The sequence below is a fragment of the Mytilus edulis genome, chromosome 2 (genome assembly GCF_963676685.1).
Source record: "Mytilus edulis chromosome 2, xbMytEdul2.2, whole genome shotgun sequence".
NCBI lineage: Eukaryota > Metazoa > Mollusca > Bivalvia > Mytilida > Mytilidae > Mytilus > Mytilus edulis.
This window is the reverse complement of record NC_092345.1, coordinates 85,267,296-85,293,030: the sequence shown is the minus strand read 5'-3', so window position 1 is coordinate 85,293,030 and position 25,735 is coordinate 85,267,296. Positions and strand designations below refer to the sequence as shown.

At 30.9% G+C, this 25,735-nt stretch overlaps 1 protein-coding gene across 3 annotated transcripts in view; it reads right to left on the bottom strand.

Moving 5' to 3' along the window:
- Nucleotides 1-3,969: 3,969 nt before the first annotated feature.
- Nucleotides 3,970-25,735, bottom strand: part of LOC139510340 (adenylate cyclase type 5-like) — a 44,344-nt gene continuing 22,578 nt past the window's right edge. For 2 of the 3 annotated variants that reach the window (XM_071296881.1, XM_071296882.1), the window contains exons 5-21: nt 24,308-24,429; nt 22,390-22,629; nt 19,679-19,837; nt 19,371-19,518; nt 18,828-18,943; nt 17,913-18,069; nt 17,018-17,115; nt 15,748-15,832; nt 14,785-14,901; nt 13,654-13,812; nt 12,967-13,142; nt 11,903-12,083; nt 11,327-11,446; nt 10,802-10,948; nt 10,283-10,484; nt 9,158-9,282; nt 8,090-8,466 (exon numbers count right to left, since the gene is read on the bottom strand). In XM_071296881.1, the coding sequence (XP_071152982.1) occupies nt 8,326-8,466; nt 9,158-9,282; nt 10,283-10,484; nt 10,802-10,948; nt 11,327-11,446; nt 11,903-12,083; nt 12,967-13,142; nt 13,654-13,812; nt 14,785-14,901; nt 15,748-15,832; nt 17,018-17,115; nt 17,913-18,069; nt 18,828-18,943; nt 19,371-19,518; nt 19,679-19,837; nt 22,390-22,629; nt 24,308-24,429 (2,493 nt within the window). In that variant the 3' untranslated portion in view covers nt 8,090-8,325. Of the gene's footprint in view, nt 8,467-9,157; nt 9,283-10,282; nt 10,485-10,801; nt 10,949-11,326; nt 11,447-11,902; nt 12,084-12,966; nt 13,143-13,653; nt 13,813-14,784; nt 14,902-15,747; nt 15,833-17,017; nt 17,116-17,912; nt 18,070-18,827; nt 18,944-19,370; nt 19,519-19,678; nt 19,838-22,389; nt 22,630-24,307; nt 24,430-25,735 lie in introns of all 3 variants that reach the window. The other variant, XM_071296883.1, reaches the window with a different exon arrangement.

Below are 25,735 nucleotides of genomic sequence, written 5' to 3'. Positions count from 1 at the left end.
CTATTACGGTTATGGTGTTGGAACGATAACAAGGTTTTTGGGTTTCGGAGGGATTACTCCGAACCGACAAAATATTTCGACTCACAGGGTGAGTTCCAGATAGGTATTCATGACACCTATACAAAGTGTGAATATGAAAGCGACACGTCTTACGGTTAACGCGGCTAAATTTGTCAAAGTTTAACGGAAGAATAATAATAATAAACAAAAGAAATACAGTAAGGTCTTTCCCTTTAGTAAAAGGAAAGACCTTAATAATAATAATAATAATTAAAATGTCAATTGTTCTTGAACAATTGAGAGGTCTTTCCTTTTGTAATGTAAAATACATGTTCCAATAGACGTAGAATGTATTGAAAAGCTTTAAAACACACTGAATATCTTTTAAATAAGGTAAAAAAAACATAATTTGCTATATGGGACATGACCTTGACCTTTGACCTTTTGACCTTTGTCAAGGTCATTAGTCCCCAATGTCATTGCTGAAGACCCCATGGGTCTAGGACCTTTGGTTATACAGTAAAAGCTGATTTTGCCTTTTCAGAAATCTAAAACAAGGGTTATGCCCCTTATAGAAAGGTCAAATCTCTTCGGTCAAATGTCAAAAAGTTGCGCCTCATCCACCTCAACGCGTTTTTCACTATTTACTATTTCTGTAAGTACAATCGTTTTTGAGATATCGACTTAAAAGTTTTAAGGTCAAAGGTCAAGGTCAACCTTAAACAGCTTTAAAACACACTGAAAATCTTTAAAACACATTGAAAATCCCTTAAATAAGGTTAAAATCACTAAATTCGCTATCTGGTACATGACCTTGACCTTTGACCTTTTGACCTTTGTCAAGGTCATTGGTCCCCAATGTCATTGCTGAAGACCCCATGGGTCTAGGACCTTTGGTTATATAGTAAATGCTGATTTTGTCTTTTCAGAAACCTAAAACAGGGGTTATGCCCCTTACAAAAAGGTCAAATCTCTTCGGTCAAAATGTAACAAAGTTGCCCCGTAATGACCCAAACATTTTCCACTATTTAAAACTTCTGTAAGTATAATGGTTTCTGAGTTGTTCTGATAACAAGGTGTTAGGTCAAAGGTCAAGGTCAACATACACATTTGACCTTGAGGTATTTTTCAAAGTCACATGAATTGATGATGAATGGTGAAGATCCTAGGTCTCTACGACTTACGGTTTTTGAGTTTTGGTTGTCCACCGACACCGGTTAATTTTCATAGGGGCATAACCCTACCAATGAGTCGTTGAATCTTTTCGATCCAAATGTAACGAAGAACCGGGGTCTGGTCCTGAACAAATTTCACCCTTCGTTTATTTTCTACCTATTACGGTTACGGTGTTGGAACGATAACAAGGTTTTTTGGTTTCGGAGGAATTACTCCGAACCGACAAAATATTTCGACTAACAGGGTGAGTTCTAGATAGGTATATATGACACCGATACAAAGTGTGAACATGAAAGCGACACGTCTTACGGTTAAGGCTGCTAACTTCGTCAAAGTTTGGCGGAAAAAGAATAATAATAAACAGAAGAAATACAGTAAGGTCTTTCCCTTTTGTAAAAGGAAAGACCTTAATAATAATAAACAGAAGAAATACAGTAAGGTCTTTCCCTTTTGTAAAAGGAAAGACCTTAATTATCAAAATGGTCAACTCCGAAAGACCTCACAAAATGCCACTTCAGTTAGTATGAATCTCTATTTTCGCACAATTTAATTTCCTTGAAATTCAACTCTTTGCAACATTTGAAACTTCAAAGTTTTTACATCTTAATTGTACAGTCTTCTACTCTTCAAAAAAGAACGAATGTTTAAGATCGGTCAATATCTAAATAAAAAAAGCATCATGTCTAATAATATTGCATATCAGACTCAGACAGTTTTTTTGTATTTCCATTTAAAGTTGAGTATCCCACTCTCATGCGCAAATGTAAATAAACCGTCGTGGATCGCAAATAACCTCTTCTTTCGGTCTTTCTTGTACACTGAAATTTTACAAATTCGTCTTCATGTCTTAAAAAATAAAAATAACGAGCTTTTCCTTACACTGTTTATATATCATATATATACGGTAATGGGTATAAGTTTTGGTTGGTTATTTGGTTTAACTTTCTGGAGTCAACATAAAATATTTAGGAACCATCTATTTTAATCATCGATTACCACTGAAAATCCAAAGGTGAAAGTGATGATTGAATGTTGTTTGCTTTTTTAAATATTTCTCTTCAACGCATTGGTGTCATATAAGGGGTTGTATGATGATGATCCCCAGTATAAATTCTTATTTTAAATTTATCCGTATGGGATAATTTAGTATCTCTAGAAGCAAATTCATATAATTTATGTTTAATTAAGTACGTAATATTATAATTGACACATTGGAAAGATTTAAACGCGCCAAAACCTCATTTTCATATTAATTTGCAGTTGTTTTGGTTATCAAGTTAACCGAAGTTGTTTTCCTACAAAACTTTTTTTCAAAGAAATTACCCTAGCTGAATTATTGATAATATAGATTGACTGGTATGATTGCCAATGAGACAACTCTTCATCAGAGATCAATACGACATAGACGTTAACAACTATGGCTCACTGTGCGGTCTTTAACAATGAGCATTGCCCACACCGCATAGTGAACTAAATATTGATTGAAATGAAAAATGTAGAACAATTCAATAGATCCAATAAACGGCCTTATTTATGTACAAAACAAAAAACGAAAAAAATATGATATACAGCAACAAATAACAAACAATAATCATCAGAAATCATCGAACTAAGTTAGGTGAAATTTTTGCTTTTAGCTCAAACAATTTTGACTGGAAATTGAAGGGTTCTCACTGTTTGTTATCCAATACGCTATATAAGTGTTATTGGCTTGTTTGTACTTGATTCTGTAGTAAATCGTATCTTTATTTAAGATCCAAATAAAGTTTTTGAACTTGCTATTAATTACTTTGAGCATTCTTTAATACGGTATATTAGTATTTGTTTTTGTGCTTGCTTTTGTTATTCATAATACCCACAATATAATTTTATTAGAGTAAAGAGGTTATTTTCCTGTCCAATTTTTCATTGTTTTCTCTTTCATCTACATTTATTTTGTCCACATGTTGGCATTGAAAGGTAGGATATTGAGATATCAAATAAACTAGTTAACTACGCCATGTATTCCAGTGCATGTCCCCAGTCAGGCACCTTGTCAGCAGTTCTTTCTTGTCCTATCTTATTCAAATTCAAAGAGGGTTTCTGCTTACAAAGAAGCTAGTGAAACAAAAAGTTCCAAGTATGAAGTTGAAATCATACTTTCAAATGTTTTACGGACACAATTATGCACAAGTTGGTTGACCGTTATGCCAAATATCTTTTTCCCAGATGATGACAGATATGTTCCAAATGTTGAGACCACATCCTAATTTCCTCAAATGTGTACATGCATGTCAGAGCAACACAAAGGGTGACAAATGGTAGCAGGATTTTGTTATCCTTCCGGAACATCTAAGACCACCGAAAGTTTTTGCCCAGTCTAGTTAGCTATGTTGTCTTTTGGTTACTGTTGTTTGTCTTTCATCTTTTTTTCTTTTTTGCCATGGCATTGTTTGTTTTCTACTTATGGGTTTCAATATCCCTTTTGGTATATATTGCCTGTTTTATTCATATCTTTAGTCGACTAGGGACATTTTAGAGCTTGGCATATTAACTTAACAACTTTCTATTTTTAGAGACAGTATTTTGACTTCTAAAAACCTTTTGGCAATTTATGTTGATGCTTATTTCTGCATATTCCACATCTCCTTGAAACCCAGTACTCCATTCTTTGCTCTTCTTTTGGTTGCTACTTATACTTCTCTCTTGTTATTCATTTTACTGTGAATGAGTATGTACCTCTAACACAAACTATGAAACTGAAGATGGTGGAATTGAGGTCTTCAGAAAAGGTTGTAAATGATAACACAATAATGTATTATAAGAAATATAACATTTATTCAGATAACAATGAAATATCAACATCAATAAAAAATAAAAGGGTTCATTCACTGATTAAAACATTCACTATCTTTTAACCCAACTTGAAATGTTTTTAAACGTTTTTATTCCCACTTAAAATATAAATATTTTATTAGTTTAAAACACCATGTACTTCACCACTTCAAATGGAATGTTTGATTTACATTTTGTTATTACACTAACATTAAAGCAAGATGATAAATCTTAAGTATTAAAGCAAGATGATAAATCTTAAGTATTAAAGCAAGAAGTTAAAGTTTAAATACATGTATTCTTTTCAAACCATTTTCATTCTACAAAACAAATATCCTATTTCCTTAAAGCTTTCTACCTAGTCAAATAAATGCACGTCAATGAAAGCAAAGTCAGTAAAAATTAAATATTACAGTAGAACATTACAAATCAATAAATAGTTTGTATAATTGACTAGATTTTGTTATAAACCTTAAATAATAATATCATAAATGATTGTAATTGTCTTATGTCATGATTTAGTAAAAAATAAAAAATATCTTCAGGCATAAAACACTTGACTAGAATTAGTATGAGACTTGGTCTATGACTGTATAACATATTGGAATTATAATGGAGTTCCTTCTTTATGATTTTATGATTTATGCCATTGATTCATTGAGCTTTTAATTTCATTGAGCTATAGAGGTTATGTGGATGATGATTAATTACTTAAGCCTAAATAAAAAATGTAAAGACATTAAAAAAAATATATTATTGTTTTACTTTGGAAATCACAAGCAAGAAAACAGACCTATCTTTAATTTCCAAAAGTAATAATAAACAGTCATTGTCTACTGACAAAGATTAAATTAAAGAAAATAGGGCGATTCTAATTTTCTGCAGTAATCATTATTCCATTTGATTTATAATTTATTCAGTCTGCAATTTCAGAGAAAGGTATTGCTGATTATATACAATAAAATACCTAACAGCCTATAAAAGATAAGAACAGCTCAAAATTACCATACCACTAGGACCCATGTAGGAGAGCTGATTTCAAATTGGTTACATTTCAAATTTATGTAAATGTCAAAGGAAAAATATTTAACATCATAAATGTAATTTTCTTGAAATTGTGGGGCAGAGAAGAGGACTCTTGTATAAATTGTGTGATTTCTGATTTAACTATGTAAATGGATTTCATATCAGTGCATTTTAATGTTTTCAAAATGGTGAAGTCTGAAAAAATTGATAATATTCAAACTTTTAAAAAACATCAGGTCAAAATGAGGCTATTAACTATGATTTTACCTGGATATTGTTCATTGCCATCAGCAAGAACCCTTGCAGTAAATAGGATTATGTAGGTGACAAGTTGCAATGCAAACTTTCAAAACCTTTCCATCATGTCATCAATTTCTAGTTGTCAAAACTAATGTCTTTCTCCTATTACAGCCACTTGTTTGGGAAGCAGTCCTTTTGCGCCAATTACTGTTTTTCAGGGGTATCATTTGCGCCAAATATATTTTTCCAAATGTATCAATTGCACCAATTTTCGGAACTCATTAGCGCCAATTTACCTGTACACATATCTATCTATTTATTCTCATTTTTGCTTAAAAAGTATCATATGTTCAGAGATATTGCACCATGAAGATGAGCATCTGGAGAGAAATGACTTGAAATGCACTAGACAGTCCATATACATAGAGAGAAGAAAACTTATTGCTCTGCTTAATATTTAATTCAAGTTATGCAAAAGAGAAGAAAATAAAACCTTTTGCTGATTATGTTTAACCACATATGTTGATAACACAGTGATTTGTTTCCACCATCCATATGGACTGAAACTCTATCGACCGCAAGACGTACCAGTAATGGAGCTGAAGCATTCCCCAGTAATTATTATGAACGGTTTTATGCATTTAATTCTTCAATATTTGTCTTTTTGGACAATAAAGGGAAGTCACAAGCTACTACATACATTGTACCCATGGAGCAGCAGTAAGAAGAAAGTATGTTTCAGAAAAGGAAACATTTGCCATGTATAAACTGCCGGTTCAAAGTCCTAATAAAGGAGGAGGGAAGTCATTTTTTTTCAAATTGGCGCAATCGTATGTTTTATTTTTGGCGCAAATGATACCATGTAATTTTAAAACAGGTGGCACAAACGGAGCATTGAAGAAAAAAGTTGTGGCGCAAAAGGACGTATTTTTGGCGCAAACGGATCTCTCCCCTTGTTTGCATCTGCCTTACTGATTTAATGCATCTTAAGTTCTAGTCCTGAATATTGACAAAATAGTTGCCACATTGTTGGACATTAAGGAATAATCTAGCAATCTATTTATAAACAAGATTTACAACTTCATTCTACTGTAAGACTGTCAATCTTGTTCTTAACCGATTCACAATAGTTATTATGAAATATTTTTACTGAATTTCAAATTATTTAAACACAAAAATGTGTCCAACAAAAATCTTGTCATAAATTAAACAATTAATAAATTATCTGAGCAATCACATTTATAACAAGGATTTCATGTTATTGATAATGACACTGATACAATACAAAACACAACCATGACATTCATCAAGAATAATGTGATAGTGTATATTAAAATGTATCTTACATTTACATGATTTATGAAACAAAACAATATTATATTGTAGTGTGTATAACATATATTGATAAAAATTAAATGAGATCACAACAGAAAGGGAATGATATCAATTCATTGTTGTTATAATTGATACTGATAAAATATTTCACTGACTTATGAATAGAACTGAAATGAGAACAATCCCAACCAAAGTTTCATACTGCACTAATTTATAATACAAAACAAAAATGAATATTGACCAAATAGGTTATCAAAATTACCTTCATCAGGAATGCTCAATAGCAAATAAAAAACATTTTTACATTTTTGTCTTGAAATGGGCATAGCTAGTTTTATTTTTAATTGTCCTCTACTATTATAAATGAAAGATTACTACCCATAACATATATATGTATAAGTAATATCACAAAAGTTTTGCAGTTATATTAGAGGAAATACCATAATAACAAATTATCTTAATAGTATACTAAACTTATAACAATAACATGACAAAACTGACTAGATCTTTAACATAAATTAGCAAATATGATGAGCCAAAATAGAAATTTGACATGAAAATAAAATATAAACATTTTGGCAGGAAAATAAATTATATAATTGCACTTACATAATACTTAAATAGAACCATACATAATATCAAAGGACTAAAAAATATGATATGTATTACTAAACATATTAAGTTATAGCTAGGACCAATGTATAAATGTATTTGTGCCAAATTACAGCTATTCCTAGCAAGCCATAGCCACTGTTGTTGGTTACTTATGTTATATAGTTTTTATGCAGTCACTTCAGATTATTGATTTTCATGCTCATTTATTCTGCTGCTGATTTACCTTCATGTTTTATGAAATAAATAATGGACTTTGTTAGACATTACAAATAATTCATTTTACTCTGGAATTACAATTTGCAGTATCCCTTAAATTACCGATGAAAAATGTATTTTTAAAGATGTGCTTTTTTGTAAATTTAAAAAATAAATAAAAAACCTTGTTATTTATCATAAGACATGCTTTTTCTTTATCAAATTACCTTTAATTTAGGTCCCATAACTATGAAATGACAAATCTGAAAATTTCAAAATCAAATGATAGCTGGTCTCCATAGAAATGAACATTGTGCATAACTATGCATAAAAAAAGGCCCTTTAGATTAACCTGGCATATCACCAGTCATTGAAGATTTGACACAAGACGTTACCACTGATGGTCTGTGTCCTATTTCGTCGTGACAGGTTAAAATAAGGCACAGAAACAACTGTGTTGTCCCTGACCTGGTTAAAATTTGTTTTGGTAAAAAATTAACATCAATAAAATCAATTATGCTTCACAAAAAATCAATTTACTTTTATAATTTTCTTCCGATAAAAAAACCCAGTTTTATTAAAAACATTTAAAAGGGTGTTTTAGTAGTTGTCTTGAATATTGTTTGTAATTCTTTTTTTAATTCTTATATAAAACAAAATTTGAAGATCACAATTCCTTATAGATTAATTTTTCAAAACCGGCTGTACAATTAGTGGCAGTATAGTACATTATGGGCAGTATAGTACAATTAGTAGCAATATAGTACAATTAGTGGTAGTATAGAGCCAAGGTCTACCATTCACAAGTTTTCTCTCCAAACTTGAATATAGAAGATTATGCAATCATACAAAGAAACTGTTTCCATGACAACATATATCTTCATACTGTTTTGCACATCACTGATTGTAATTATGTGGAATGTTTCAAGCTTTACTGTAAGCTACTGGTGGCCTGTCTGTAAGAAAATAGGTTGTCATGTCACCCTTTCCTTTGACTCTAACAATTCCTCGGCACTCAAGAACATACCCTTTCTTATGTAAAATATTGTGTATTTCCTGGGTGACCTATTTCAAAAGAAAAATGAACTTTCTATAAATAAATGCAAGTAAAAGTTATTAATAATAATCCTACAACAAATGTAGGCTTGAGGGCACTTACAATTAAATATTTCTAATATATCATATTTCCAATGGTCATAACTCTTAAATATTTGGCACTGATTTTCAAACTTTTCTAAGGCATTGCTGAAATGACTCTTTGGTATAAATTTCATAAAATTCTAGTAAGTTTGCTACATCCAGTATTTCCAAGTTCCCTGCACCACATTGCCACATAGGATAATAAAGAAGTTCTAAAAAGTTTCATGAATTATCAAATGATTATGCACTTACAGGTCACATTGGTTTCTATTTTAAAAATTGATATTGATTGTAAGATATGAAATTAATTACAAATATATAGTGTGTTATCAAAAACCTACTTTGCACTCATCCTCCACCTAGAAGAGATTATACAAATATGATCTATAATTCAGAAGTAAGCATTGTTGCTGTGTTACATATTTGTTTTTCACTCATTTTTTGTACATTAATTAGGCTGTAAGTTTTCTTGTTTGAATGCTTGATCATTGTTGAAGGTCATAATCATGGAGAGTTTTTTTTTGGTAAACCAGTGCTGTTTGGTTGACAACTAATTGGTTTAACTCAATTCATCCTTTTCTAAACTTTTATTCATAATTGATTTCAGATTGCTTACCTGTATACGATCCTGAACACCAGTACTATCCATGCGACTTGCCACATTTACACTGTTTCCCCAGATATCATAGTGAGGTTTCCTAGCACCAATTACACCTGCCACTATAGGTCCAATATTCATACCTACACAAAGAAGTCATATTGAAGATATTTTCTACTACTAGTTTTAAAAATTAAAGTTTTATGTACATTTACTGTATATTTTATGTAAACAAAAAACATAATATTTCCCCAAAAAGTATAGTTAAATTACTTCCTCGGAGAGATTTTCATGGAATTTTCACTTTAACAAACAGTAGAAATATTCAGTGTTTCTGAAAATAATTTTGTGGGATTACTGTTTTCAAGAATGAATCATGTTAACATAAACACATGTGGAGCAGGATCTGCTTCCCCTTCCGGAGCAGCTGAGATCACCCCCAGTTTTTGGTGGGGTTCGTGTTGCTTGGTCTTTAATTTTAATATGTTGTGTTTTGTGTACTATTATATGTGTTTGTCTTTTTCTTTGTTAGCCATGGCATTGTGAGTTTATTTTTAATTTATGAGTTTGACTGTCCCTCTGGTATCTTTCACCCCTCTTTCCTAACATCATTTCTTTAAATTATATATAGGATGAACCCATAATGCTAGAAATGCATTAACTTTGTGTGTTTAAACATAGCAATTAATGAAAAGAATACAAAATTAAGTGCAAATTACCATTTTTACTTTTAACTTTTATAACATATAACTGTCCTTTATGTAGTCTAAATTATAACATTTCTTCACTTTATAAGCTAAGGTTTTTAAGGTGGTACCAAACACTTTAACTAAAATTAATTTGGCTCGTTTAATTTTCTTTAAATTTTGACAAAGTATTTACTTTAACCCTTTTACAAAAATATAAAAATTTCAAAAAATTTGAACCAACCGTTTTATCAGAAAAATTATACTGGTTATGTAGCAGTTTGACAAACACTTATTTTGATCATTGAGAAGCTTGATATTCCCTTAACAACAAAACGTAATCAAAACGTTAAGCTGATTTTACAGAGTTATCTCCCTGTAGTGTTAGGTACCACCTTAATGAATCTTTTTAGCTAATTCAACACTATCTGTCTTAAAAACCTGATTTCAGACTTACCTATCCTTAACTTGAAGTTATTGAATGAATGTTCATTGACATACTGGAGTTGTTCTCTGAGTGAGAAAGCAAACTCTGCCAGGGCTACAATATGCCTCATGTCAGCATAGTTTGTTTCCTTAGTTAAACCTGAGGCTGTCATATAACTCGATCCTATTGTTTTGATTTTTTCTAAACATTTAAATCTCTCCTCACTGATGATCTAAAAATATAAACAATAACTGATTAAATATACTCCATATAAAAATCTTATATTTAAACTTCAGTTCTGAATCAAAGTGACAAAATTTTGTTGTGAAAATCAGTGTTATAGAAACAAATTTTGAGAATGATTCTAAACCAGTTATGTATAGAAATTCGAAACAATGAGTAAAATATTAAACCCTAAAGCAATATGACTGAAGAGCTAAATTAAAGACATGTTTTGCACACTTACTCAAGAGCATATTCGGGAAAGTTTAGATGATCTTATGGAACCTGGTATATAAACTAAGGTGTTATCTAAGGTATAACTCCTACCTCATCAAAATCAGCTATTATTTCATTCAACAGCCTCAGGCATTCCACTCCTTCATTGTTGCCCTCTAACTCAATGTAGAAATCATTAAAGTTGGCAATAGATGCAAACATAATACCTGTGTTGTCTATATCTAAATGGTACAGATCCTGTAAGATAATAAAATCATTGTTATATCCCATCTACAACGATTAGAACGCCTTTTGTTAAATTTACTTAATCTATTGAACGGTGTCAAACACAAGAAACTACTGAGAAGTAAAACCATGATATTACAATAACATCTCAAAATTTCATTTCTTTTAAAATATAAATAATATTTGGTTACTTCATATAAAAATTATTTGTGTTTCTGATATCAACATGTCTTTTTTTTATAACCTTGGATCTTAGGATGCTCTTATTGACATTAAGTATAATAAATATGTTTCAGAAACTCTCCAGATAAAGAATGGAAAAAAGCTAGATTTTTCAAAAACATTTATGACATTTATACAAACATAATACAGCCACAATGGAATATTTACCTCATCTTTCTTGTGTTGATTTTTGAGGAAATTCTCAGCCACATGTAGAGGTAATATATTTGCTATCAGTTTGAGATTGTATGCTCGTAAACTTTCCATCTGTTCTTTCTCTTCTGTAGCCTATAATATAAAACAATGATTAATTGGAGAGAGACCGGTTTTAAAGTGTTCTGTTCCATATTATTAAAATTTGGCAATGTTTAGTGAACAATGTTCAGAAAGGGTCAGTTTTGCAAGTCAGGACCTAAACTTAAAGCTATTTGTTCTGAACGGCAGATTGGGATCTAGGACAATTTTTTTTATTTTACAGAATTATTTTATTGAGATCAGAGTTTTTTTTTCACATTTTGCACATGTTTTGTTTTGTAAACCCTTTCCTGGAAAAAAATAACCACTCCGATATAGTATGATAATCCTGAGGACCCTTATAACCATATTAATGCCTCCTGTAAATTTTGGCCAATGATCGCTTATCCTTTAAAAAAAATGTATGTTAGTGTAGCTTTTGAAACAGGCAGAGAAGGTACTACAGCAAAAACAATATATATCATATAGTCATACATTACTTATAAATACCTGAATTTTCCATAAGAAATCCAATCTTGCAGTTGCTTCAACCTGTTGACTGTGTACAAATAGCAAAACCACAAAGAAAATCAAAAACAAAATTATCTCCCATTTCAGAGGTATCACCGTCAAGGTATCCCACGTGTTTATACTAGAAATAGACAACATACACGTATCACAGCTAATAATTCTACAAATGAAAAAAAAATTATAGCTACTAATTAAGTCAATTTAGTGTCTATACTGGAGAACTTGTAGCCAAGTTAAATGTAAAACAAATAGATAGTCCAAATTCTACCACAATTTACCAGTGATTACCTTTTCTATCACAATTTCCGTGTGAATACCCATTCTATAATATCCCAGTGACTACCTTGTTTACCACTATACCCAAGTGATTACCCATTCTACAACAATATCCCAGTGATAACCTATTCTTCTAGTACTAAAATACATAACCTATTGATTACTTATTCTTCTACAAAATCCTAGTGATTACCTATTTTATCATACTGCACCTTTGCTTTATGTATTTTCTGTCTGGAAAATAGATAGCAAAAGTAGTTAAACCATTGAGTCAATACCACTGCTGGTGGACTACTAATCCCTGAGTCAAACCACTGCTGGTGGACTACTTATCCCCAAGGGTATTATCAAAGCAATTTTCACTCACAGATTTATAACATTCTTTGTTGGTATTAGACATTATTAAAATATTCCAAGTCCCTAAGGTGAAGTTGACATAAGGTACATTTTTTCGCCTATTCTTATTAGGTCGTTTTTGGTCACATGGCACCACAAGTATTTATACATCACTGGCTTTCAACTTTCTTGGATTTGACAGTTCCTGGTGTAGGTATATCCAGAAATGTGCTTTGGGTGAATCAAATTTATAGAAGTATTTTCACTTTAGTCACCAATATCAGAGATATACAATAGTCACGACCATGAGATAGATTTATTTCTTTTGGATTTATGAATAATTGAATCTACTATGACTATAATGCTTTGTGTTTTATCATCTGTTTCTATTAAGTTTGCATTTTGAACATCGCAATTATTTATTAACTTACCCTCTGTTAGCACTAATAAGAAAATCTCTGTTGTTAAGGAGATCAACAAAGAATACTTCCACCAATAACAAGTGGAAGAATGCCATCACAGTCCATACCAATAATTTCAGGACACTGCTGGCTTGTATGAACACTCCTAATGCTATCATAACCAACAACATACAAAATGATAGATACTGAAAAATAAAATAGAGTTTATAGTATTCTGTTTTGGAAATGTAATAAACAATTTGAGGTCACAATACAATCTGAATAAAATACTGATCATGTGTCCATGCCTGTTGCTAACTGTACATGGATCAGAAAACGTTTTGTTTTACTTTCTGGGTTTTTTAATATGACATCAGCCAATGCAGTCTTCTGCCTAGTTTTTAAAGGTGTTTATCATTATAACAAAACCAGAGGATCCCAAAAGTCTACAGGAAGGGTGACTAGATCCTTGTAAGCAAAGTGTGTACTCCCGATCAACATTTCAATCAAAGGGTCACAAATTACTCACAATACTTAGCAAGTTAGCATTGCTATAGAAAATGTCAAATAATTCTGTGTATCATGCCAATACAGTAATTCATAGATATCAGTTTAAATATGTTCTCAAGTCACAGATAATCTATGATAACAGATGAAAAGCAATATATCACATGATCCTTTGAGCATAATAAACTATAATAAATATATGATATTTACCTCTGGAAAATGTGACGTTTTATGTAGAGGATTACATATTGAATACTCGATACCAAGACTGATATTGGCCTGGTCCAGATGTGTTAGGTTGACTGATGATACAGGAATACCAAAATGTGTGGAAAGACATTCTTTTAAATCATACTGATAAACAGACACCTGAAATTACAATAAAACTTACAATAAATATATGGGAAGCATTTAGTAATAAAAAAAAATCAAATATAACTTTTGGAACACTCTTGTTACTGATCAATAACAAAACATTTCTGAAAATATGTTCCCTTAATAAACTGAAGGTAATACTGTATATTCAGAAATTAATACAAGGTTTGTACATGTATTATTGTGAAAAATGCGACAGAGTTGTAGAGGCAATAATTAAACTTGCATTTTGAAATATTTTATATGAATTAAACAGGATTTTTCTCAAAATCATAAAAATTAAATCACATTTAAGTCTAAAATGACAAAATTGCAATAATAAATGCATGCAATAATTTCTGAATTTACAGTATTTGAGAAGTAATAAATGTATAATTAAATGTGATATTAACATTACAGTATCCAACCTAATCATATGATCACTTAATAAAATTATATAATTACGTCATTCATCTATTCTTTGGAAAGACCTATTGCGTTTGTTATGATTATTTTTTTCTTCTTCCGCCAAATTTGTTACGTGCCCTGTTTTGTGATTACGCAAGATGTCGCTTAGATTTTTAGTGTATGATATCAAACAGTTATTGCGTTTTTGAGACTGACCCTGTTTAGTCGAAGACTTTTTATTGTAAGAGTTATCTCTCAGAACACTGTTTTCTTTGTGGTGAAATCTCCTCAGTAACCGTAAAAGAATTTATTTTACCAAATCTTGCTATCCCTCAGGATTTTTTGTCCAATTTTGACAGAAGCAAAACGAACTCCATTTGAGAGTTATTTCCCTTAATGCATTTGAAATAAGTGATACACATTTGTAACTGGTAAACCATAAGTGATAGTGACCTAGAGTCTGTTGATTTGAGGTCCTTGGTCTAAAGAATAGAAAACTAGGTCAAGGTTAACTTACCACAGGAAATAAAGCACTAGAATACAGAAATATAATGACTATCACAGCTATGGTTTACTTACCATAGGAAATAAGGCACTAGCATACAGAAGTATAATGACTATCACAGCTACAATTTGATTATACCAATGATTCACAGCTATTGTTCTGGCTATAGCCTTGATTCTCCTTGGTGTCCACTGAAAATAATAAGATGGCAGCAATACAGTCTTCAGGCATGTAAATTGTTCAAGATAAATCTGGGCTATTAGTTGTACACCTTGATCATACATTTCATATTCACCTTTTTGTGTGAGATTTCAGGCCTTTAAGGTGGTACCTAACACTACAGGGAGATAACTCTGTAAAAATCAGCTAAACGTTTTATTCACATTCAATTGTTAAGGAAATATTAATTTTCTCAATGATCAAAATTAGTGTTTGAAAAACTGCTATATAACCAATGAAATTTTTCTGATAAAGTGGCTGGTTCAAATTTTATGAAATTTTTACAATTTGTTAAAGGGTCAAAGTAAACATTTTGTCCAAACTTTATAAAAATTAAACAAGCCAAATTCATATAAGTCAAGGTGTTGGTTACTTTAAAATAAGTTTTCATCCATTTCATATCAATAGAAATTGCAATAACTCTTGATGCTTTTAATCTTAGATATGAAAATATGAAGGTTCTTGAATTTGTGGATTTTAGTTTTATGAAGAAAAAAAAATTGAGTGCGTAATTTGAAGACATCTGAAACGAAGAATCATATGTTGTTATATAATTAATGGACATTGTAAAATAAAGTTGTTATTCAACTCGTGACTGAACAAAATTGATAATTGGCGCATTTGTGAATTAATGCGTTGTGCATTCACTCATTGAATATTTTTCTCTATTTGAATACTTTGATTGGTTATTCTATAATTCAGGTGACAGACAAATGGCTCAGAATCTTTAAATTTTCTACATGTTTGTTCTGCAGAGTATATATTTTATTTGTTAACAATAATAGTACTCAAAAATATAATGTATTGTACTAACTTACCAAAAATGGTTCTGATAACATAAGAAAAAATAAACCAAGTATGGCTATACAGGAGATCGGAAATATTACAAACATTACAACTGACCTGAAAATAGAGTAAAAGTTTTTGGTCAAACAATACAAACATTACAAAAGACCTGCAAATAGATTTACAGCATTTGGTCAAACATCGTACATTAAGCAATATGAATTTTTATAGAACTTTATAAAAAAAAAACCTGTTTAACCAGTAAAAAATTCTTTTCATAAGATATGCTGTATCCATTATGTAAATTAAGGAAAACGCTGATGATTCGACTTATCTATATCAAAAAGTTATCCTCATTATCAAAATTCAAACTCCATTAACTAAATCACTATCTAATGACTAAAAATGATGGAGAAATATTGTATTTTGTGTCTTCTAGATATATCCAAACACTAATCTACATTATATGCTTGCCATAGTTTCCTTCTATGTTATATGAGAAAGGTCTTTTTTGCAATTATTTATAAAAAGCCTTATCTCATTTCAATTGATCTTTGCAAACTGAAATGAAAACTGTAAGACACATACTTGTAGATCTAAAATTGTTGGGCTTAATTTGAGACCAAGTATTTGATGTTTACTGTATCAGCTCTATGTAGCGATTGGTTATCCAATGAAGATTGACAATAAAGAAACCTAAGACTTATCACTCAGAGAGGTGTCACATAATTAGACATAAAAAAATCACAAGCTGAAATGTCTACGGTATATAAAATTAAGAAGCAGTTGTAGACTGCCAATGCATCAACTATCCAGCAGAGTTCAAATGATATGGATATATGCACCTTAAGGTCACAATTCAGCTTCATTAATGAGCAAAACCCATACAGTATAGTCAGCTATAAAAGATTTATAACAAGATAGCTAAAGAAAAAAATAAGACAGACATGAACCAATGACAACCACTGAATAATATGCTTCTGACTTGGGGCAAACACATAAAGAATGTGACAGGGTTAAACATATTGGTGAGTGCTCAACCTTCCCCTGTTTGCAATGAGTATTTTCTCAGCTTTAATACATAGGGAGGAGATCTTGTTATTTTGGAAAACTTGAAAATAATATACAAAAATTTCAAAATTTGGACACAATTTATAACCTGAATACAGATGAAATATCATATTTACAACTTAAATGGTCACTATATTCAGTAGAAATAAATTGAATAACATAAAAAAGTATAAAAAATAACTATAAACATCTGTGACAATCTGATAAACATACTAGAGTGATGTTACTTACTGTGGTAAAATAACTAAATGTATGGTGCAAACAAATAGTAAAGTGATCAGTGTGGAACCAATATGTGATGTAAACATTGTGTCTCGAACTTTACAATACTGAAAAGACAAATAAAATATTAATATATTGGCTAATATCATTGGTTATTCTTGCTTTATTAACAAAGATAATTCAAAATTCTGAACAACATTCAACAATACTACTGTATTTGATTCCTATATAATTGCTATTCCAATATGATATATGCCATTGCAGCTTTAGACAAAAAGTAGATACTAGAGAGACCAACCAGTATGGTAAAAATGGGGTACATCAATACATGATCTTCCAATTGGTGCTAACACCAGTAAAAAGTTGACTTCACAAAACAAACATTTTTATGTCACAATGTCAAATGATGTGTTTTCACCAAAATGACCCCAGGTCAATCAGGGCAGTTCATTCTTAAAATCAATTTCAGAATCTTAAGTATTATAATTAACATTACTGTAAAAATAAAAGACATCTTTAGGTTAACTATAACTTCTATGATTAAGAAGTATTTTAAATACAATGTGATAAACTCTTTTAAATCTTCATTTGCCTAGGCAAGATATGAATTAATTCAACTGAGACTAATAAAGATCTGCTTAATCAACAACTTAGTCCTAAAAGGTTATACACTCTATAACAGCTTCATCTCTGTGATGCATACATTTCTTCATACAAAGGGGACTTTAAACTATTCACCTGTTTTGACTACTTTTGAGTAAAATGACCTGCCTACTTCAGATCTATCATCTATTGTGATATGTACTAAATAGCATTAGTACTTTTAACATACAACTTACTTATAAATGTGATGTAATTTGTAAAATAGTGCAAATGTGTTTATCATATATATTAGCTTATGTACCTTTTCCTCTAAATCAGTCTTTAGGAATGTAAGAAAGAAGAATTTCACATGATCTGAGCGGAGTTTATCTATACTCCTGGCATCTATAGCTCGACGGAGATAGTCGTTTACTTCATCGTTAGGGTCTTTAGTATTCTGGTCATCACCAATACCAAGTCTAAGCAAAATAAAAGTTACATTTCAAAATATTGAAAGGTTTGTATTATAATTGGTATTTAACTCTACGTATTGGTTACAAAGTGTTGAACTTTATGTGTTAAATGATCAAAATAAAAAATGAGTAATAACAAAAGTTTTCACTACTCTCCTGTTACCCTTTCCCCCCCCCCCCCCCCCCCCCCCCCCCTGATTTCCAGTTTATGACATAGTAATTGCCCTTGACTCCAGGTTCCAATATTTAATTTCCTATTCCCATTCATTTACTGATCACTCAATTTTCATCATTTAGCTCTGTGTTCCAGGCCTTCAATCCACTTTCTTTACATAAATGAAAAACAAGGATTTTGTATTATTTTCAAAATTCAAAAGTTCATAGAGCATGTACTTAAAATTTTTCATAAATATCTATGCAGAAGAAAAGGAAACCTGATATGCCTATAACAAATTTGAACAGCTTTGTAAAATAACTTTGAATCTTAAACACTGAATGTGGATAAGATTCTGAAACTTGTACTTCAAATTACTGTTGTGTATAATAGTACCTTTTGTAAACTACTATTATACTGTAAATTTGGAAATTATTGCATGCATTTTTTATTGCGATTTTTAGACTAAAATGAGATTCTAATTTTTGTGATATTCAGAAAAATCCTGTTCATATAAAAAATTTCAAAACACAAGTTTTAATCATTGCGATTATAACCCTGTCGCATTTTTCACAATAATTTCTGAATTTACAGTAGTAGATCCACTTACTTCTGATGAATAGCTGCATTGGGATCACTGTGAAACTTTTTGTCTTTAGCACTACCATTAAACATGCCAATGGAATGTTTCTTACGAAAAGCTGACTTTGGTGAAGGTGGTCTTTCCTTATGAAATATAAAACAGATAAGATTTTACGACAGTGTAAAAAACAAAAACTACTAATCACAAACAAATCAATGTGTGTAAACACTGTGTGAATCTTTTCCAACTGACAATAATGCAATGTTATCAAGATGAAAAATCTTTCAAAGGTGAAAATTTTCAACACTATTGACAATCTCATCCTAGCAGTCAAAAAATGTATAAAGTTATATTTCAGTCATGATGGTATTCTGTTGTTATACGCCAACAGTCCAAATATCATAAATACATATTTCACATATTCAATCAAAATAATATATCTAATAAGAATAAAACTAAAATCAAATTTTTATCAGGTTACAAACGTTTCCTATACTTCGCAGTGAGCTACATCCTATCAATACTTTTATTTTGGAATTGCACAAGTTTTTGCCTTGTAAGTTCTCTCACCTTACTGGTACGATTTTCCTCCTGTACAATAAGATAAGTAGATATATTATGTTCTTTAAGATATGGATGTCTATCAGCACCATTACCTTCCTCAACTTCATAGTCATTTTTCAGAAGTTTCATTGTCTCCTCAGTGATATGGACACGCCTATAAATAAAGTAACTCTATATAATTTAATGCTTTTAAAAAGTATTGACAAAGAAATGATATTTGAAACAACTATTATTCTGTAAAAATTATTACAATGCTGTAACAATGCCATTATTTATTCCCTAATAGTGCAAACTGCAAAGACCTGCATACTAACCCTGGGAGTCCACCTGCTTCCATTATATTAGCTAATGTCACATCATTGGACCACACATCAAACTGCCATTTCCTTAGCCCCAAAACTCCACAATGGACTCTTCCAGAATGGATTCCAACTCTCATATTAACATCTGCTCCTGTTACATTTCTCACAAGTCTGAAATAACAATTTTGAAAATTGATCATTTAAACTTAATTTTTTCCAGTAGACCTTATTGATTTTCTGATGAACCCTCTGAAAATAGTACAAGTCTATTGGACGTTTATAGGTGTTGTAAGATATTCCAAAATGTTCTTCATAATTTTTATGAGTGACATAAGATACATTGCATTCAAAGGTTTAACATCTTTTATTATGCTCCGTTTGATTCAAATATACTAAAAACATTTCACTACTGTTTGATTCCAATATACTAAAAACATTTCACTACCTATTGACTAAACTTTTTCATCGGTTGAACAGTTTGAAAAGTCATGAATTCAACCAGCAACTTGAAATTAGAATTATGTCTGATTGTAATTGTGAATTGACATAGACATTAAAATAAGTACAGTAAAATATATAAAAAAAAACTTTATTTATGACCTCATAAGGTCAATGACTCAAAGAATATCATTTCCTCATTACAAATTCTGATCTGCAAATGAGACACTTTTTCTGTTGAAGTCTCTTTCATGTATTCAAAAATAAACTATTTAATGGGACTCATTGTTCAGTAAACCCATTAAAATAAGGGAGGTAAAAAATGGCATGTATAATATTACAATTCTTATCAATGCTAATTTCATCATAGTCAATAGCTTGCATAATTTTTGAAATTTTAAACCTCTTTTGTAAAAGTTATTGTAAAATATTCAGTTAACTGTCTACCACCATAAAGCAAACAATTGTAATTAAGGGGGCTCGCGGGTCTAAATCATTTTTTTTATTTAATATAGGATTTCGCTATATTTTTCTATAAATGAACTTTATCTTATATAATATAGAAAAATGAAATAAAAAAATGGGGTCACCGTTCATTTACGCTCACAATCTGCTTTCGAAAGAAGTATACATTTTTGACAATGTCCTTTTTTTCTGTTGAACTAATAAGAGAAAAAGTGGTAATATCGAAATAAAAAAAGAACTAAATTACAGAAAACACTTAAATTTTACAATTGTTTAGTTTATGTACTGTTTATTCGAAAACAACAATAAAAAATATAGGTCACCGATGAGTTAAAAAAGATATTTCAATTTTCAGGCCAAAAAATAGCATTTTTGCACCAAAGGGAGATAATTTGGAGCTTTTTCAATGATATCTACATTTTAAAAGTCCCTTGGGGCCAACACGAATTGTTTTATTGGGATGATTTTTGTACCATATGATAAAGTATCAACTACTTAAGGTAATAAATAAAATTTGTAGTGAAAAATAAATGTTTAATTTTTTTCTGAAAATCTTATACCCGCAAGCCTCCTTAATGACAGAAAAATTGAAATGACGAATTATGCAATAACTTTAACAATATCTTCTCAATTTAATCCAGATATGCTATTCCTATTGCATGTCTAGTGAACATAGTCATACCAAATCAGTACATGTACAAGTTATGGTTTTATTTCTATACATTTGTAGCTTTATTGTGTCTCTTGAACTGAATAACAAGTTTCTATTTCATTTTTACAAAGTCACAATAAATTTTAGTACCACAAATGATATGAGTCACATTCTAGATTACAGAATAAATATTCTGAGATTACCAACAAGAAGTGAATTACAGCAATAAATGTCAATTATAGTGCTGTTTCTTAAATTTGCTATAGGTTAAGTTTTGTGCATGTAGGATTTTATTACATGGATTACTTCACAATATCTCTTATTTTCCATTAGATTTAAGTTTTTTAAACAAAACCTTTGAATTTTCAGTGATTTTGTTTTTTATGTTAGCGCAAATAGCTACAAATATTTCCATCAGTGAAAAGACTGCAATATAAAATTTCAAAAGATTTGTAACAACATTCATCACACCTCAACTGGCTGAGAAATACAACTAACAAAACCTTTCTGATGAAAAAGCTTCCATTAAAATGTCACATCCATTTACTGTAAGAAGAAAACTGCAAATCACACTCCAGTATAACTATAGCAAACACTTAGTTTACATTTCAACTAAAATTGAGAAAAGAAATGGGGAATGTGTCTAAGCGACAACAACCGGACCATAGAGCAGACAACAACCGAAGGCCACCAATGGGTCTTTAATGTAGCGAGAATTCCCGCACCCATAGGTGTCCTTCAGCTGGCCCCTAAAAATATGTATACTAGTACAGTGATAATGGACATCATAGCCCACATCATATTTAGCCATGTTTAACAAAGTAAGCTTCAAAGAGTAAATACACATATAATTAACATTATTCAGTTTGACTACAAACATACCATTGAGTAGATGATTTGCAAATTTTCAGAAATAGAAACATGAATATCCCATCTCTAACATTCATTACATCAAGTTCAAACTTCTTACATATTGACATACCAAATAACCATCATAAAAAAAAAATTATAACCCAATACAACACTGACCTACCTAAAAACTTTCATCAAATAACATCCTAACTTCAGATAAAGCTAATCTTCTATTCAATAAACCATTGATACAAGTATCTGCATAAAGAGTCTGTTTTATTATATTAAGCATCATCTCCACAAAAATATTACTTACGAAATAGCTTCTATCATATCGAGACCCATCTCTACACAACACTGAGCATGATCTGCTCTGATGTCTGGAAGTCCACTCACACAATAATAACAGTCTCCTAAAATCTTGATTCTAAGGCAATGGTTGTCTGCAGCAAGTCGGTCAAAACGAGCAAATAATTCATTGAGTAGCTGTACAAGTTCCTGAGCAGTGCATTGGGAGGATAAAGCTGTGAAGCCACAAATATCAGCAAACACAATACTGTAACATACAAATTTTAGCCATTAAAAAAGATGTCTAAACAATTTATACAGACTTGGTTTCAGTGATAATGTAAAGGTCTTTCTTAGTTGTAAACATATATACAGAAAATTTTTCAATGTATTAAGGAGGCTCGAGGGTATAACAATTTCAGAAAAAAATCAAACATTTGTTTTTCATTACAAATTTTATTTATTTCCTTTTGTAGTTGTTACTTTATCATATGGTACAAAAATCATTCAAAACAATCAATTCGTGTTGGCCCCAGATGACTTTCAAAATGTATACATCATTAAAAAAGTTCCAAATTATCTCCCTTTGGTGGAAAAATGCCATTTTTTGGCTCTAAAATTGAAATATCTTTTTCAACTCATTGGTGACCTATCTTTTTTAATATAATTTCCATATAAGCTGTACTTAACTATAAGATAAAGTTCATTTATAGAAAAATATAGAGAAATCCTATATAAATGATTTAGACCCGCGAACCCCCTTAAGTATTCCCTATTTGTACGTAGATACTTGTTTGTTGGTGTTTAATTATACTCTTGGCTCGGATACCTTGGACAGTTTTTACTGGTGGGGGAAGCCACAGTACCTTCAGAGAACCACCATTTGTAGATAAACAAGTATAAAGTTAAAATGTATGTCATGCTTGGATAACTGACCAAATATTTTACCTCATGAAAAATAAATCTTATCAAAAACATTTCACACTGTCGCTAGATTATCAAGCCTAGGTATATCAGTCTGAAACATTCATTGCAAGAAAGACATGTGTTTTTGTAAGTGCATTGGAAACATAAACAATCTATGATTCCTTCGATCACTGACAGTACTTTTGTGTGGACAAACAAAGGAAATGTACTCCTGCTACTGAATACAATGTCTATAATCATTTGTTAGGGTTCATTAGTACAGAAACACCTACAATAAATCATTAACCTTAGGGAACATATAGTTCATATACTTAATTTCAATCTCAGCTATTATTTCATATATATAAATATATGATTAACACCTTATAACAAGCTTCATCATGTGTGGTATAACAAAAGCTTCCTTGTATAACATATGTAACGTCAATTCTCTGTCTTATTGTGAACAGGTAACACGAGATAGATTCCAATCAATCACTGGATAAAGGTAGTGTAAAGACAGAATTGTTGTTTTCAACAAACTACCAACATTTCATATGTACAATGTTATGTCATGTTGAATAAAAGTTATGGTACTTAAAGGTGTACTGTTCAAAACATTATGGTCTTGATAAATACAGTTTGTACTTTGGATTGATTCTAATTTGTTGATGCAAAAACAAGGACAAGGTTAAACATGTTTTGTGCTATATAAACCCTCCCTTATACCTCTAGCCAATTCAGAATAAATAAACATACAGGCATATGCACAGTAAAATGATCTTTTACTGAAAACTGAAAGAATATATCTTCATCATATGAAAATAACCCATAATCCCTCCCTTTTGGGGTTTCTTATCATATCATTGTAAAATATACAAGAATAACATAATCCACTTGAAACTTGTAAATAATCCTAAGTCAACTATACTATTCATAAAACTAAGGTTTATCCAGTTTCTCTTTTTTCAGCAGACCTAAGCTTTACTTAATATTGTCAGTTCATGAGATCCTTCATGTAAGTTTTAAACATTACTGACCTGACTTTGTCATGTCTCTGAATATAGATTTTATGGAACATTGTATCCTTTGGTGCACCAGCAATGTCTGCTTTCATCTCCATGGCAACATGTCGTGGCAATACAGAAAGTAGCAATCTTTCCTAAAATACAATAATAGTTTTGTTATCATCTTCATGAACCAAGAGAGGTTTATAGAAATAGCCATTTTAACCAGGTGCTCCACAGGGCGCAGCTTTATACGACCGCAGAAGTTGAACCCTGAACAGTTGGGGCAAGTATGGACACAACATTCAAACTTGATACAGCTCTGAGTTCGGATTGCGATAAAAATTTTGACGTAATATGAGTTTCTGACACAAAACAAATGTCAAGATCTTACAAATCTATTGCGCAATATTGTGCATTTAAAGATTTTTTCTTTTAACTTTTCAAAAATTTGGAATTTGAGAAATTTGAAGAAAAAAAAATTGAAAACAACTACCACCCCCTTTTTTTTTGCAATTAGTCCAAATCCTGACATTTCTTTATGCATCATATACAAGTAGTGTAAGGGAGGTCAATCAGAACATACCCAACATTGTATGTTAAATGTTTTAGAATAACCTCCCTTTCACTTTTAAATTGTCTAAATTGTCCATTGACCAGAAATACTTAGTTTTCCCCCTTTTTTGCCCCTTATTCTAAAACATTTTGAGCCATAACCCTCCCAAAGTCAATACTAACCGTCCCTTCATGGTATGGAAACTTAATTTCAGAGACATTCATACACTTAAACATATGTTTAACATTGTTTTAAAACTACAAAAATTATTATTTTGGGCCCCCTTTTTGGCCTCTAATTCCTAAACTATTCATACCATAACCCCCCAAATCAATCCCAACCTTCCTTTAGTGGTATTGAACCTTCTTGTAAAAAGTTATAGAGATCCATACACTTAAACACAAGTTATTGTCTGTAAACTAGAGAAATGCTTCTTTTTGGCCCTTTTTTGGCCCCTTATTCCTACATATTCTGGAAAATTAACCCCAAACTGAATCCCAGCCTTTCCTGTGTTATATGGAAACTTGTGGTACAATGTCAGATAAATCCATACAGTTTCACACAAGTTATTGTCTTAAATCTAGAAAAATGCTAGTTTTTGGCCCCTTTTTGGCCCTTAACTGCTAGACTGTTTGTCCAATAACCCCTTAAAATGAATCCCAACCTTATACTTATGGTATTAAACATTGTGGTACAATTTCAGAACAATTGAAATACTAATACACACCTATTTGTCCTGAAACTAGATAAATGCTGTTTTTGGTCCCTTTGGGCCCCTAATTTCTAAACCTTTGGTACCATTACCCTTAAAATCAATCTCAAGCTTCCTTTTGTGGTTATAAACATTGTGTCAAAAATTTTATTGAATTCTTTTTACTTATTCAAAAGTTATTATCCGGAAACAG